General features: G+C 41.3%; 1 protein-coding gene across 3 annotated transcripts in view; it reads right to left on the bottom strand.

Annotated features, from left to right (window-relative positions):
- GFRA1 (GDNF family receptor alpha 1) overlaps positions 1–13,448 on the bottom strand; it is a 204,668-nt gene that overhangs the window by 69,014 nt on the left and 122,206 nt on the right. For all 3 annotated transcript variants that reach the window (XM_073354262.1, XM_073354261.1, XM_073354260.1), the window contains exon 4: positions 10,876–11,215. In XM_073354262.1, the coding sequence (XP_073210363.1) occupies positions 10,876–11,215 (340 nt within the window). The remainder of the gene's footprint in view (positions 1–10,875; positions 11,216–13,448) is intronic.

Below are 13,448 nucleotides of genomic sequence, written 5' to 3'. Positions count from 1 at the left end.
ATTTCAGTGGAGTTACACCAAGGATGAATTTGATGTAATAGCTTGTGTTGCTTAAAGTTACACTTTCCTGGTTTAGGGCAGTAGTCTGGTATTTCTGACTAAGCTTGGGGAGGGATAGCTCAGTGGTTTGAGCATTGGCCTGCTAAACCCAGGGTTGTGAGTTCAATCTTTGAGGAGGCCATTTAGGGATCTGGGGCAAAAATTAGGGATTGGTCCTGCTTTGAGCAGGGGGTTGGACTAGATGACCTCCTGAAGTCCCTTCCAACCCTGATATTCTATGATTTCTATGACAGGTTTCAGAGTAACAGCCGTGTTAGTCTGTATTTGCAAAAAGAAAAGGAGTACTTGTGGCACCTTAGAGACTAACCAATTTATTTGAGCATGAGCTTTCGAAAGCTCATGCTCAAATAAATTGGTTAGTCTCTAAGGTGCCACAAGTACTCTTTTTCTTTTTATGATTTCTATGTCGCAGTATGTAACGTTAAAAAGCAGCTTAATGTTCCTACTGTGATGAGGAAACAAAACAAAATGGGCCAAATTCAAACTGTTGCAACTCCACTTCCTTTAATTAAGATTCTAACCTACAGTCTACATCCCTATTTTACTCCATGTAGAAGTAATAAAAAGGCAGTATTCTTGCATCACCGATTTAAACAAAAAAGTGACCTTTTCAGACACAGTGATATACTAGGGATACTAAGTACAATCTTTTGTATCCCAAATCATTTGACGATCACTGTATGTTTGTCCACTCAGTTCAGTCCTTCTTTCCATTTTGTGGGGACACTGCAGACAGGTAACAATGAATACTGAATGCTACTGTTAGCTTTTATACTGAAAAATAATCTAAAAGTAATAGCAGGACTTGAGCAGTATCAGAGACATCACCAAAGCTACATCTTACAAAACAGAAGTTGGCAGAAATCGAATAGTTCTTTGACCATGTTAAGACATATAACTTTTATTTTTTATAGCACAGGGAGAGGAGAACTACACTCATTTCCCTTGGTTACTGAGGGTTTCAGGAATCCCTGAAAAGTTCTACTTGACTGAACAGTCTTTTGCTCCGAAATTTCAGAATTGTTTGACAAAAGACCTTAATTGGAAGATACTATCTAGTTGCTGCTTCTTAAAGCACGAAATGAATCTGAGAGAGGATCTCCTGGCTGTAAAGCAAGGAGTTGTATGAAAGTTTTGGCAGCAAGATAGATCTGAGCTATTTGTATAATTACTATATTCTTGCTTGCTGTTTAGAGGGGCTCCATCACTCCAGACTGTCAATCATCCAACAGGCTTCTAATCCTCAATACCCTCTTGAGCAGAACATAGAAAGTATAAATGAGGAATGGTTAGCCAGATTTTAGCACCTCAAAAACAGTTCTGTGCACTTAGGGAAGGAGGATGTTTTGTTTTCTTTTGTTTTGCTGGATGTTTTGTTGTTAAATTCCAAAGGGATTTCTGGCCACGCTTTAGGAAAGGATTGTTCATGTCTATGTTGAATTATATACAAATGAGAGAACAACTGAAAATTGGTCGATTAGTTTTGAGGCTTGCAAGAATGACATTCAAAGGCAAGAAATGTAAAACACACTATGTTTACTAAAAACAAAGTAATCCTAAGCCTATTATAGGCTGCTCATTAAAGACGTTGCTGTAATGAATATGTGCAAGTGGGTAAAATTGACATTACAGTGGTGACCTTACCTCTCTGACTGTTTCCTGACTTTTGCACTATTAAATAGCTCAGTCTTAACTTCTCATTAATTTAGTGGGTTTTTGATTATTTTGCAGAACCTGCATTAGCACTTTTTGCCAGGCTAGCAAAAAAATTTTCTGGAAACCCACCCTATTTCCCCCACAAAACATACTAGCTTCTGGTCCCCCTGAAAACAATCTTTTTTTTTTTTGTATTAAGTAGGGTAGGATAATCAGGAATTGATGTGTAAGATAATCAGGAATGTCCCTTTTTTCAGGTCTGGTCCCAGACAATTTTACATAAACTACTGTGGGGTCCCAGTTTGCAAAACCCAAAGCAGACTAACCACCTGAAACAGCTGCCAGCCAGCTGCGAGTGAAAAATGGACATATATATATATATATATATATATGCATTGCAGAGACCACTCCGGGTCTATAATACAATCACCAGTAACTGAATGCCTCTGCTGTCACCTGGTTGTAATTTGTAAAGCAGTGTGTGTAAAAAAGCCAAAAATAGCTGAGAACTTAAAAACTGGATGGTAACAGACCACAAAATCCAGTGATGAGTCAACCTGGTGATATTCGAAACAAAGAGAGCTCTTAGCCATGTTAGTGAGCTTTTTCCATTGCTTCGTGCTGACTCTGACTTTCTAGACTTCACAGTGATAATCTGCTGTTACCTTGTCCTCCATGAAAACTCCCAATGAGCACCCTCGTAAGCGACCCCTCCCACACAGAGTTAGATCTATATGGAGTCTGAGACAGTGGGCATTTGGTCAGCCTAGCAAACCAGCTGCACCCATACCAGCATGGGATACCAGCCCAGACGGGATGCTGACATCCATGCTTCTGCTCTCCTCCCTTCCACTATAAGTGAGGGATGGACTTGGCAGGATTCTGGGGGAGGGCGAAAAGAAAATACAGGAAATGGTGTACAGCTGGGGGAGGACTTGAGAGTATATACGAGAGAATGAATAACGTGGCAGATAGATAGCAATAGTGAGATATGAGGCGGCTTAATAGTTATGGGGAAATCTAGAAAGGGAAGAGGAAAGATAAAGGGTAGGAGAACTGAGAAAGAAACAGATTCTTTCATTTTCCCATTTTGCTTCTAAAACACAGAAAATATGAGGAAAGAATAAGCACCCCTTTTTCCCTCCCCTGAAGCTATCAAAATCCACCAGAGCGCACATCCCTGATTCTCATTAAAGCTATACCCTAAGAACGCTCAAGCTGCTAGACTCCATTACCCTTGCACCAGGAGAATAAAAGGGACAGGATGGAACTAAAGATTCCCTACCACCATAACGTCTACACACAAACACCTCCACAGTGCTTAAGAAGCCACTAGAAGACAATGCTGCCCAGGCACCATATTCATGAGGGGACATGGTCTGCAGGAAATTTCCTAGTTTGCTAAATGTCTGATCCTTTCATACGCACTGAGATCGCTCAGATTACTGGAATAGGAGTTCTGAATGCCAAGTACTACAGAAACAAACCCTCAATGTCACTTTACATATTAAAGCCCACATTTTCAAACAGTGCATGCAAAATGCACTTGCAGTTTTGCACATGTCTTGTAGAAGCTGGGTATAGATGTAGTAGCTCCTTTATTGGGTAAATAATACTTCTTAAGTCTGTAAAGGACTTAAAAATAATCATTACAGTCTGTGTTAACTTTTTCAGACTTCTAAGAAATATAACATCTGATTTTTAGTGATTCCAGACTCCATTTTGTGTGCACAGTTTTATGCATGCGAACACGCACACACAAACACACACTTTCACATCTGCAGTTAAAATTTGTATACTTGTGCGTACAGATCACAGAGCTGTCACATGCAAAATTTAATTTCCATGAATGGGTTGTTGAAACCAAAATTTTAAGACTTATGCTTCTACACCACAGAATCGTGACCTGCAACTGCAGACATTGGAACACCAAACAGTGCGTGCAGGTGTGTTCATCTACAACTGGGAGCAGATGTCTGAGCATCAAGCCCCATTAGTATATCTTGCACCAAATATATGAAAGCTGTAAAGTATTTATTGTGCATGGACATAGTGTAGATATACTATACATTTAGGAAATATTTCTCTTCTCTGATCCTCTCTGCATATATTTTAGTTGCATATTCTGAAGCTGTTCCACACAGGCGAGTTCAAAGAGGAAAGTTTTTCCTATATGTGAAAGGACCAGTCCGTAGATATGCAATGGGACATTTGTTTATAGTCACTAAAACGGTACCACAATACGCAATGCATATCAGGGAAAAATACTGTTTAAATTAGGTGCTGCATGGGCATATAAATTACTTGGCTATTTTATTTTTTATAACACCAAATAGTCCTAATCACCACTGAGGTGCTAATTACAATACTGCAAAACCTGATCTTTAAATATGATGTATAATTCATTTATTTTAAGGGGGGTGGGGGAAAAGCATCTAGTTTCTGAAACAAGTCAAGAATTATTTTTTGGCTGCTTCCAATTAAAAATCAGCCAAACTGCTTTCTTTGACCATTTTGAGTATGGTAGGTAGAGGATAAGAAACTTACATTCTTTAATTTATTCTTATTTTAACAAGAGTTGACTTATTTTGTTCTACTATATTCCCAATTCTCTTCAGATCTTTATTGTACAGTATGAATGGATTAATATTGTGCGACTTTTCTGTTCTTTTAATAAATTATGTGTCCAATTCACTTTTACTCTGCTTAGAACCTTATTAATGATTTGGAAGGTGCACCTAATCAAAACCTATATTATTCAAAAAGCCCAAGTAATAGAGACACTTTCATTATATAAGAAAAACAATGTCTTGAGATACTGTAGATTATAACTGCAGCAGAAATGTGGCATAGCGTCCTTCAGCTAGAACTAAATAAATTCATGGAGGACAGGTCCATCAATTAGAGTTGCCAACTTTCTAATCGCACAAAACCAAATACCCTAGCCCCGCCCCTTCCCCGCCCTCCATTCACTATATTTCCCCTCCCTTGGTGGTTCACTCTCCCACACCCTCACTCACTTTCACTGGGCTGGGGTAGGGGTGTGGGAGTGGGTGAGGGCTCTTGGGTGGGGCTGGGGATGAGGAGGTTGGGGTGCAGTAGGGGTTGTGAGGCAGAGGGATTTGGCATGTGAGAGTGTGCTGCGGGTTGAGGTAGGGGTTTGGGGAGCAGGCTTATCTCGGGCAGCTCCTGGTCAGTGGCGCAGCAGGTCTAAGGCAGGCTCCCTGCCTGTCTTGGCATCACGCTGTGCCCTGGAAGCGGTCAGCAGTTCCAGCTCCTAGGTGGGAGGGAGGAGGAGGCTCCGTGCGCTGCACTTGCCCACAGACACTGCTTCTCTCCCCAACCCCTGCAGGCACTGCCCCCCAGCTCCCATTAACCACAGTTTCCAGCCAATGGGAGTGCGGAGCCGGAACTCAGGGTGGGGGCAGTGCGTGGAGCCCTGTGGCCCCCCTGCCTAGGAGCCGGACCTGCTGGCTGCTTTCAGGGCACAGCACGGTGCCAGGACAGATAGGCATTAGCCTGCTTTAGACCTGCAGCACTGCAAACTGCACTTTTAATTGCCTAGTCGGCAGTGCTGACTGGAGCTGCCAGGGAACCTTCAACTGGGTGTTCCAGTTCAAAACCAGACACCTGACAACCCTACCATCAATGGCTATTAGCCTGGATGGGCAGAGTTGGTGTCCCTAGCCTGTTTGGCAGAAGCTGGGAATGGGCGACAGGGGATGAATCACTTGCTGATTGCCTGTTCTGTTCATTCCCTCTGGGGCACTGGCATTGGCCACTGTCAGCTGACAAGATACTCGGCTATATCAACCTTTGGTCTGACCCAGTATGGCCATTCTTGGCTAAGCAAAATGATGTCCTAAAACATACTAGTTTCAATTTGTGATTCAAGCAGTCATAAAATAGGGTTCCTTTGATGTTTTAACTGTGCCAGGACCACACACTGTTTTAGACAGCTTCAGACAGCATGATGACTGTCTTTAGAAGATCTGTTTATCAACATGAATAAGTTACCAATGCTCATTTTTAGTATTAACATTTTTAATGCATGCCTGAAAGACTGGGTTTCAAACTTGTACATGAGCTGTAGTGCAAGGAGAGGTAGCAGTTAGGTAGGTGGTAACAAAAAAAATTATTTGATATCCTGATCATTTTTTTTTAAGACATCATGGCCATTTACTGAAAATTAGGATTCTTTACATAAACCAGACCTTATCTGCATTTACTGACATTTCTGGTCCCTCTTTCCATGGTTCAAAAGTTTATTTTGTCTAGCTGATTATGTACATTTCTGAACAATGAAGAAGGAAATTAAGTTAATTAACCTATCATCTCAGTAATGGGTTGACAGTATCTGTAGTTTGGCCCAGTTGTTTTCCTGTACTTATCCTGTTTTTATGACAGATTCAGTGTTCTGCATAGCTAGGGTGAAATTTTCAAAGATGTCCAAAACTAAGCATGTAAATAGATATTTGTGTATAGTAACTAGATATTTTGTGCATCAGTGTTTGCAGGCCCAAACATTTGTATTAACAAATGCTGTCCATGTAAACATGCTGAGAGCATTTTAGGAGGCCTTTGAGAAAAGGATGTGCCAGTGTCCTGAATAATACTGAAAGTGCTTAAATATGCGTGATATACACGCAAATAAACAACTCTTCGCAAATGAGGATTTCACTGTGGTTAAAATATGTGCTTGTAAGTATTACTTCATTTATTTTTTCCTTCTACCTTCAAAATAAAACAAAACAAAAAAAACCTTGGAGTCAGAAAAAAGTGCTTAAAGGCCATGGGTTTAAATTATTTTAATTTAGGCTCTGGTACCACTACATGGACTGGGTATTTCTGAATCTCAACACTAGCAGTGGGGAGCTGTTGCCTTTCTTCCCAGTCTGCTGGGAGAAGAAAAAAACGTGAAGGTACTTGAAAAAGCCTGCTACTACCATGTCACTAGACATGGGGACAGTTATGGCTGGCTCTGTATAGAGGGGCCAGAGAAGGAGGGATAGAAGAGTACTCCACCACATACATATGGAGCAGCCATAAGATTGGGTATTGCTCTCCATGAGTCCATGGTCAGGGAATGACACAATGTCAGTATCAGTCCCCACAATGCCTGGGAGGGTGGGTCAAGCATGACTGTCTTCACCAGTTGGTCATCTGCAACTGGGAAGGGAGGAGACATTTTGTACCTCCAGAAAGGAGACAGAAGTGCTGCTGCACGTTGGTATGCTCCCACAATGCCATCAGTGTGCTCCACACTAGTGCTGTGCTGTGCATACCCACACCCCAAAACAATGGGTCCCTGAGCCAGAAAAGAGCCCAAACTTTCTGAACTGACATTTGTATGCAAAGGAACACAATAGGAAACCTGGTAAGAAATCAATTTTCATTTTAGCGCTGGTTGTAGCTTTGGGCAATGGTAATTGCAATTTTTACCAAGCTGGATTGTGCAGTGATGTAATATAAAAGGCATAAAATCAGGGCAAGATTAATGAAATCTGATTAAATAAAATACTATTGAACAACTTAGCTGCTGAGACGACATTTGACCAGAGCTGATGACAAACACAGAAGTAGTAATGGCAGCACTTACACTAAATATTCCCGGCTGCAGCGTAAGTAATAGGAAAATCTTTATGGGATAAATCCACCCCACGGGCACTGAATGCAGTGGAACCTTGGCTGAAAATACTGTGGAAATACCATTGCTCTGCTGCTCAGGGAGGTATGGCAGGCAGGATGGAACTCTAGAGAAGCCATGCACAAGGAAGAAGGGGCTTGGGATTGAGGTAGAGGACAGGAAGCCAGGTGTTCTAGGACTAAGCCTAAACATAGAGGATGCACGGAAACCCAGTTTGTAAGGTATAGTAGCAGTGCACAGTGTCAAGCCACTGGGTTGGAGAAAACTCTTCCCTGACCCTGTCTGAGACATTCAGCTCAGGGACTAAGTGTGGGTAGCATTTGGCCCCATAACTGAGAACAGTTTGGGCAGTGGAAGTAGCTGCCAAGAGAGGCTTTGGAATAAGTCCCTGGGGACAGGAATCAGATCAAGCCTTGAATCACATTTATCAGGGATGGCTTATGAATTGTAATAAATAATAATAATAAAAAAATCAATTCTGCCTGGCAATATGGCGGGTAGACTAAATCACCACATTAATCTCATCAAATCCAAATCAATTTATGAGATGGACATTTCATCCTAACAAAAATAACTGTTCTGCTTATCAAAATAGTAAAAACAAAATTAAATATTAAGATGTAAAACAGAACATATATGGGCAGTGGAGCAAATTACAGTGGATGCCCATAAGGACTCAGACCGTTCTGAAAGACATTACCATTTCTAGTTTTAGTCTCCTCTAGATGGGTACCATGTCACTGAAAACTCTAGAATCAATCAAAAATGGTGGAACTTTTGAAGAGGTTCACTGTACATTTACTCAAGTATGATACTGTCCACTCAATGGTGACAAGAGCTCAAGAAGAAGTTTGTGGATTTAAGTCTCCCATTAATGGGATATGCTAGAGGCCAGTGAAACGTAACCTTTTTTCCCCCCACAATTTTCCACTCCCCTTGCACATACTGTATTGTAAGTACATATTCCTAACAGGAAGCAATGTGTTTGTGTGGTGATGCCTGAAAGTCAAGACTCTTGGATTCTATTCCTGGTTCCACTGGTGATTTACTATGTAACCTGGGGCAAGTCATTTAACTGTTCCTTATTTTATCCATCAGTATAATGGGTATAATATAACCCTATTACCCAGGGTTAAAATCAGGGCAAATAACCTTGGGAAAGCATTTTGAGAACCTGGTGAACATGTACTTTCTGAATGCAAATAGTTATTATAACTAGAATAGAGAACCCTCTCTACTTCTTAGTCCATTAGTCCCTACAGATCATAATTCTCAGAATCAATGGCCTTGCCCCATTTTCCAGTAGAGGCCAGAACCTTGGCTCCAGTAGTATGGCAGAGGGGCCAAAAGCTACCTTAACCTTAACAGGCAGCTGGGGATTTTCCTTGCATAGGAATCCTTGGGTGTTGAAAAGCTGATGTAGCCTGCTCTATGCCACTCACTCCCTGCTCCCGTGATGAAGAGTGTGTGCTGCATTCTGGGGACGGTGAGCTGCTGGAATGGCTCTGTGGGGGGCATTACAACATAAGAAAGCCATACTGGGTCAGACCAAAGATCCATCTAGCCCAGTACCCTGTCTTTCAGCAGTGGCCAATGCCAGGTGCCCCAGGGGGAATAAACAGAACAGGTAATCATCAAGTGATCTATCCCCTATCACCCATTTCCAGCTTCTGGCAAACAGTGGCTAGGGACACCATCCCTGTCCATTCTGGCTAATAGCCACTGATGGACCTATCCTCCACGAATTTATCTAGTTCTTTTTTGAACCCTATTACAGTCTTGAGCTTCACAACATCCTTTGGAAAGGAGTTCCACAGGTTGACTGTGCGTCATGTGAAAAAATACTTCCTTTTGTTTGTTTTAAACCTGCCACCTACGAAGTAGTTCTTGTGTTATGAGAAGGAGTAAAAAACACTTCCTTATTTACTTTCTCCACACCAGTCATGATTTTATAGACCTCTATCATATCCCCCCCTTTGTCGTCTCTTTTCCAAGTGGAAGAGTCCCAGTCTTATTAATTTCTCCTCATACGGCAGCCGTTCCATACCCCTAATCATTTTTGTTTGGCGTCCCCTTTTCTGAACCTTTTCCAAATCCCATAAATCTTTTTTGAGATGGGGCAACCACATTTACAAGTAGTATTCAAGATGTGGGCATATCATGCATGTATACAGGGGCAATATGATATTTCCTGTCTTATTACCTATCCCTTTCTTAATGATTCCCAACATTTTGTTAGCTTTTTTGACTGCCCCTGCACACTGAGTGGATGTTTTCAGAGAACTATCCACAATGACTCCAACTGGAACTGACACAACTTAGAGCAGACCATAGGCTATTCCAAATTGGCCCCTTTGCCTCTCTAAGGACAGAGAGGGAAGAAGGCTATTTATGCCACCTTCTCAGGTGCACAGAGCAGAGCTCAGGCACACTTTAGGATCCAGCCCAAAGGTTTAATAGTAGAATACTACAGTGAGGCCACATAATCATATTAAATCTTAATTATTTCTACAAAATATACTCCAGGGCAGTCAAAATATATATGAAACACACTCAAATAATTTACTACAGTATCCTTGACTTCTTAAAATGTTTGTTTTCATTGCTAATACACAACATTTGGGTAATACACATTGGGACCTATCCACTGGCAATTAATGAGAATCTAACTTTTATAACTTTTAAAATACGGCATTAGTACAATGGCTTTCTAATATAAACATACAGAATGTAACTGGGAGTACGAGGTTTCCTAGAGGTATAGAAGGCCCTGTGTGCAGCAGAACCAGTGCAGGGAGCTTGCTCAGGGCATGAGGACCCCTTCTGCCCAGGAAACCTATGTCCTCTGGGGGCACCCACTGCCCAGGTACACAGAGGAGGAAGAGGGCTGGGAGCTGGACCAGTGAATCAACAACTACGAATACATCAGTCAAACACAAATACCTGTGGGGATACCGAGGTGGGACAAAACAGTCCCAAGCCTACTGCAGCTCTGAAAGCATGAGAGGGAGGATTCCCAGACAGTGCAGAAAAACCCTGTGAGCAACCTGCATGCTAGGGCTGTGAATAAGGTCCTGGCTATGGCTTTTATCCACTAACAGTTACACTAATATTCATAAGCAGTGTTAGAGTGTTCAATTATTATTAAAATTTCCCATCAGCTCTTGCAGCTTGTCAGTTATGAAAAAAATATTCTAAGTCATCACTTCATGAAGACACGTAAAGGAAAGGTTTCCAACAAAATTTTGTAGGAAACAGCTTTCTGTTTTTATATCTTTCCTAGGGGGGTAAAAGATCATTCCATCATGTAGTGAGTAGTTACAGTTTCTGAGAAGACATATACTGTAACCAGATGCAGACTTTTGTTGTTCAGTTGAAGATGTCAAGTCCCCCCGGCCCCAACTGTCCTGTTCCCCAGTGGAAATTCTGATTTGGAGTCTTGGCAATTTCAGCAGCTCCAAAGGTTCTCCCTGCTACCTCATTAATCACTTCCCTGCCATGTACTATCTTACCTGCAGATGTAATTCTTCTTGCAGGAATCTTGTAAATTCAAGCAGTTTGGTTTCTCCTTGTCTTCATACGAACACACAGGAACAATAGTCTGCCGTCTTCTTTCTGTACAGGCTATGTCTCGACAGGAGCAGAAGAGCATCCCATAGCTGTGCTTTGGGGGAACTTTGTCAAAAAATAGACGGAGAGCCTTATGACACTTCCTCTTGTTGCAGATTTCATTAGATGTACTGCTGGTGCAGGGGGTTATATAAGCAGATCTGAACCTCTTGCAGGTATCATTTAGGTTACAGGCTTTTGCTGCATCCAAACAATTGTTCCCCTTTGAAAGTGCTGGCTCCACTGTAAAAAATAAGAAATATATCAGGTTTATATTGCGTTACAATGTTTGTATCTATTTCACGGTTAATGAGACCTTGAGCATATATTTGTCAGCTAAGAAATCTTGGCTGCCAGAAAACGTGTCCACCTCTTATGCTTCTTTGGCTCATAATTCAATGAGAGAGAAAGTGCATGAGCATATGTTAAAATTATAATGGTGGAAAATGAAGGATGACTAAAGTCAGTAGCATTGCACTTTATCTTCCCTGTAAAACAAATACAGTAAAAGCATATTGGGCTAATTAATCCCTGGTGTAACTCCATTAAAATCAATGGAGTTGCAACATGGAAAAACTGTCGACTGTGAAAGAAGACAGTGAAGACACAGGTTACTGTTTAGTCAGTTCTCCAAAAACTCTATAAATACCATTCAATAACCATATCAACAACCATACTTCCCAACCTGTAAAAAGTTTATATGCTCATTCTGCAGAATTTACAGACTACATGCTTACTAATACATTGTTTACAAGGTACACAGTCCACAGAACTTGAAAGGTTAGCATGTGCAGTGAACCACGTATGAGCTCTGTAAGCCCATCCTACACATCTTGTAAACTCCATGCTCACCTCTACAGGACAAGCAAGATAATCTTAAAAGGACCATAGGTGCACCCTGAACCTTACAAACTCTATGGAGGTTACAATCAGCGTTAAAGACACAGGCTAACACAAGGATACAAAACTATGGAAAAGTACAGACTAAAAACTTCATTAAGGTAAGTGTGAAAGTTGTAAGGAATTATGCAAATTTAGTAGAATTTATCTGAATATTAAAATTTTCAAAAACCCAACCATTTGACAAAGAAGAAAATTGGAGTTAGGGGTCGACAAATAATTTTAATTGCCATAAATAGTCAGGACCCACCAAACATTGCAGATCCAAGAAACAGTCATAACTCCCCATTATGCATCATTTCAATTGCAAGCATGAACAGCAAAACAATGTTGCAAGTTCTTAAACTGTAATAGGGTCACTGCATCCAGAGCATGGGTGGCCTGCAGCATCCCTGCCTCAGTTTCAGGGCTCCTCAGTAATTCACAAAGGCTTTCTTGTAGTCAATAGCTTGGACTGGTTTATTACCATATGTAGTTCCAGAATAAAATACTCAAGAGTTCATATATTCATCCTCCCCGGGTCTTACTGCCTGGAGTCTTTCAAGCTACTCCGAGGTAGAGCTGGCCAAAATTCTGGGATATTTATGAATTTGCTTTCATTCCCCTTTGGAAGAGGAGCCTTCCTGCTCCTGAAACCCACAGCAGCCTTCTCCAGGCTGCTGCTGAAATCTCTCCTCTATCAGAGCCTTTTCTACTCCAAATGCATGATTGGGTCACATGACCCTCTTTAGGGGGTAGTTGTGTTAGTCTGTATCCACATAAACAATAAGGAGTCTGGTGGCACCTGAAGAAGTGTTGTTGTTTTTTACCAGTTTATGCCCAAATAAATCTGTTAGTCTTTAAGGTGTCACCAGACTCCTTGTTGTTTTTATGACCCTCTTCATTTCCCCGCACCAGGGGAGGAGCGTTGACTGTGGCACAAGTGGGGCTGAGACTCATCAGCCTTTATAGGGTCAGTCACTCAGTGGCAGTATGATTCAAATAAACAACGCATTATACTACAATCTCCCATACCTACATCTCTGAAGCCTGATCCAACACAAAAGTAGCAAACACTTGATCTATTTCCAGTCCAGCTATATGTTCTCGTCACAGAAGAATAATTTTACATTGCACATTCCAAGCCTTTCTTCATCCCACTTTCCTGTTTAGTAAATAGATTACCATTGTTTGTGTCTTATCCTCCTCATAAAATACAAAACCTGGACAGATACAACATTCCACTATAAACCAGAGGGACCAATCAGGTCTTACATTCAATGTCTGAAGTTTAAACACTAGATCTAGATGAGAGATCGTATAGTCAAAACATAACACAAGATACAGACCACAGAGACCAACTTCAGATCTCCCTTACAGTAGTGTAAATCCAGAACTGCAGTGATTTCATTGGAGTTATTCTGGATTTATACCACTGGACTGGAAATTGGCCTTCAGCATCGCTAGCCTGATTCTGATCTGACTTACACTCACTGGAAACAAAAGAGTGTTGATCTAGTGCAAGTGAGATTAGAATCAGGCCCTATCACTCAAATCATATTACACCAGACCATGTATACTTAGTTCAGAGAGGAAG

The sequence above is a fragment of the Lepidochelys kempii genome, chromosome 7, assembly GCF_965140265.1.
Source record: "Lepidochelys kempii isolate rLepKem1 chromosome 7, rLepKem1.hap2, whole genome shotgun sequence".
In the NCBI taxonomy this organism is placed as follows: domain Eukaryota; kingdom Metazoa; phylum Chordata; order Testudines; family Cheloniidae; genus Lepidochelys; species Lepidochelys kempii.
The sequence above is the reverse complement of the archived record's forward strand: the minus strand, read 5'-3'. Positions and strand labels throughout refer to the sequence as shown.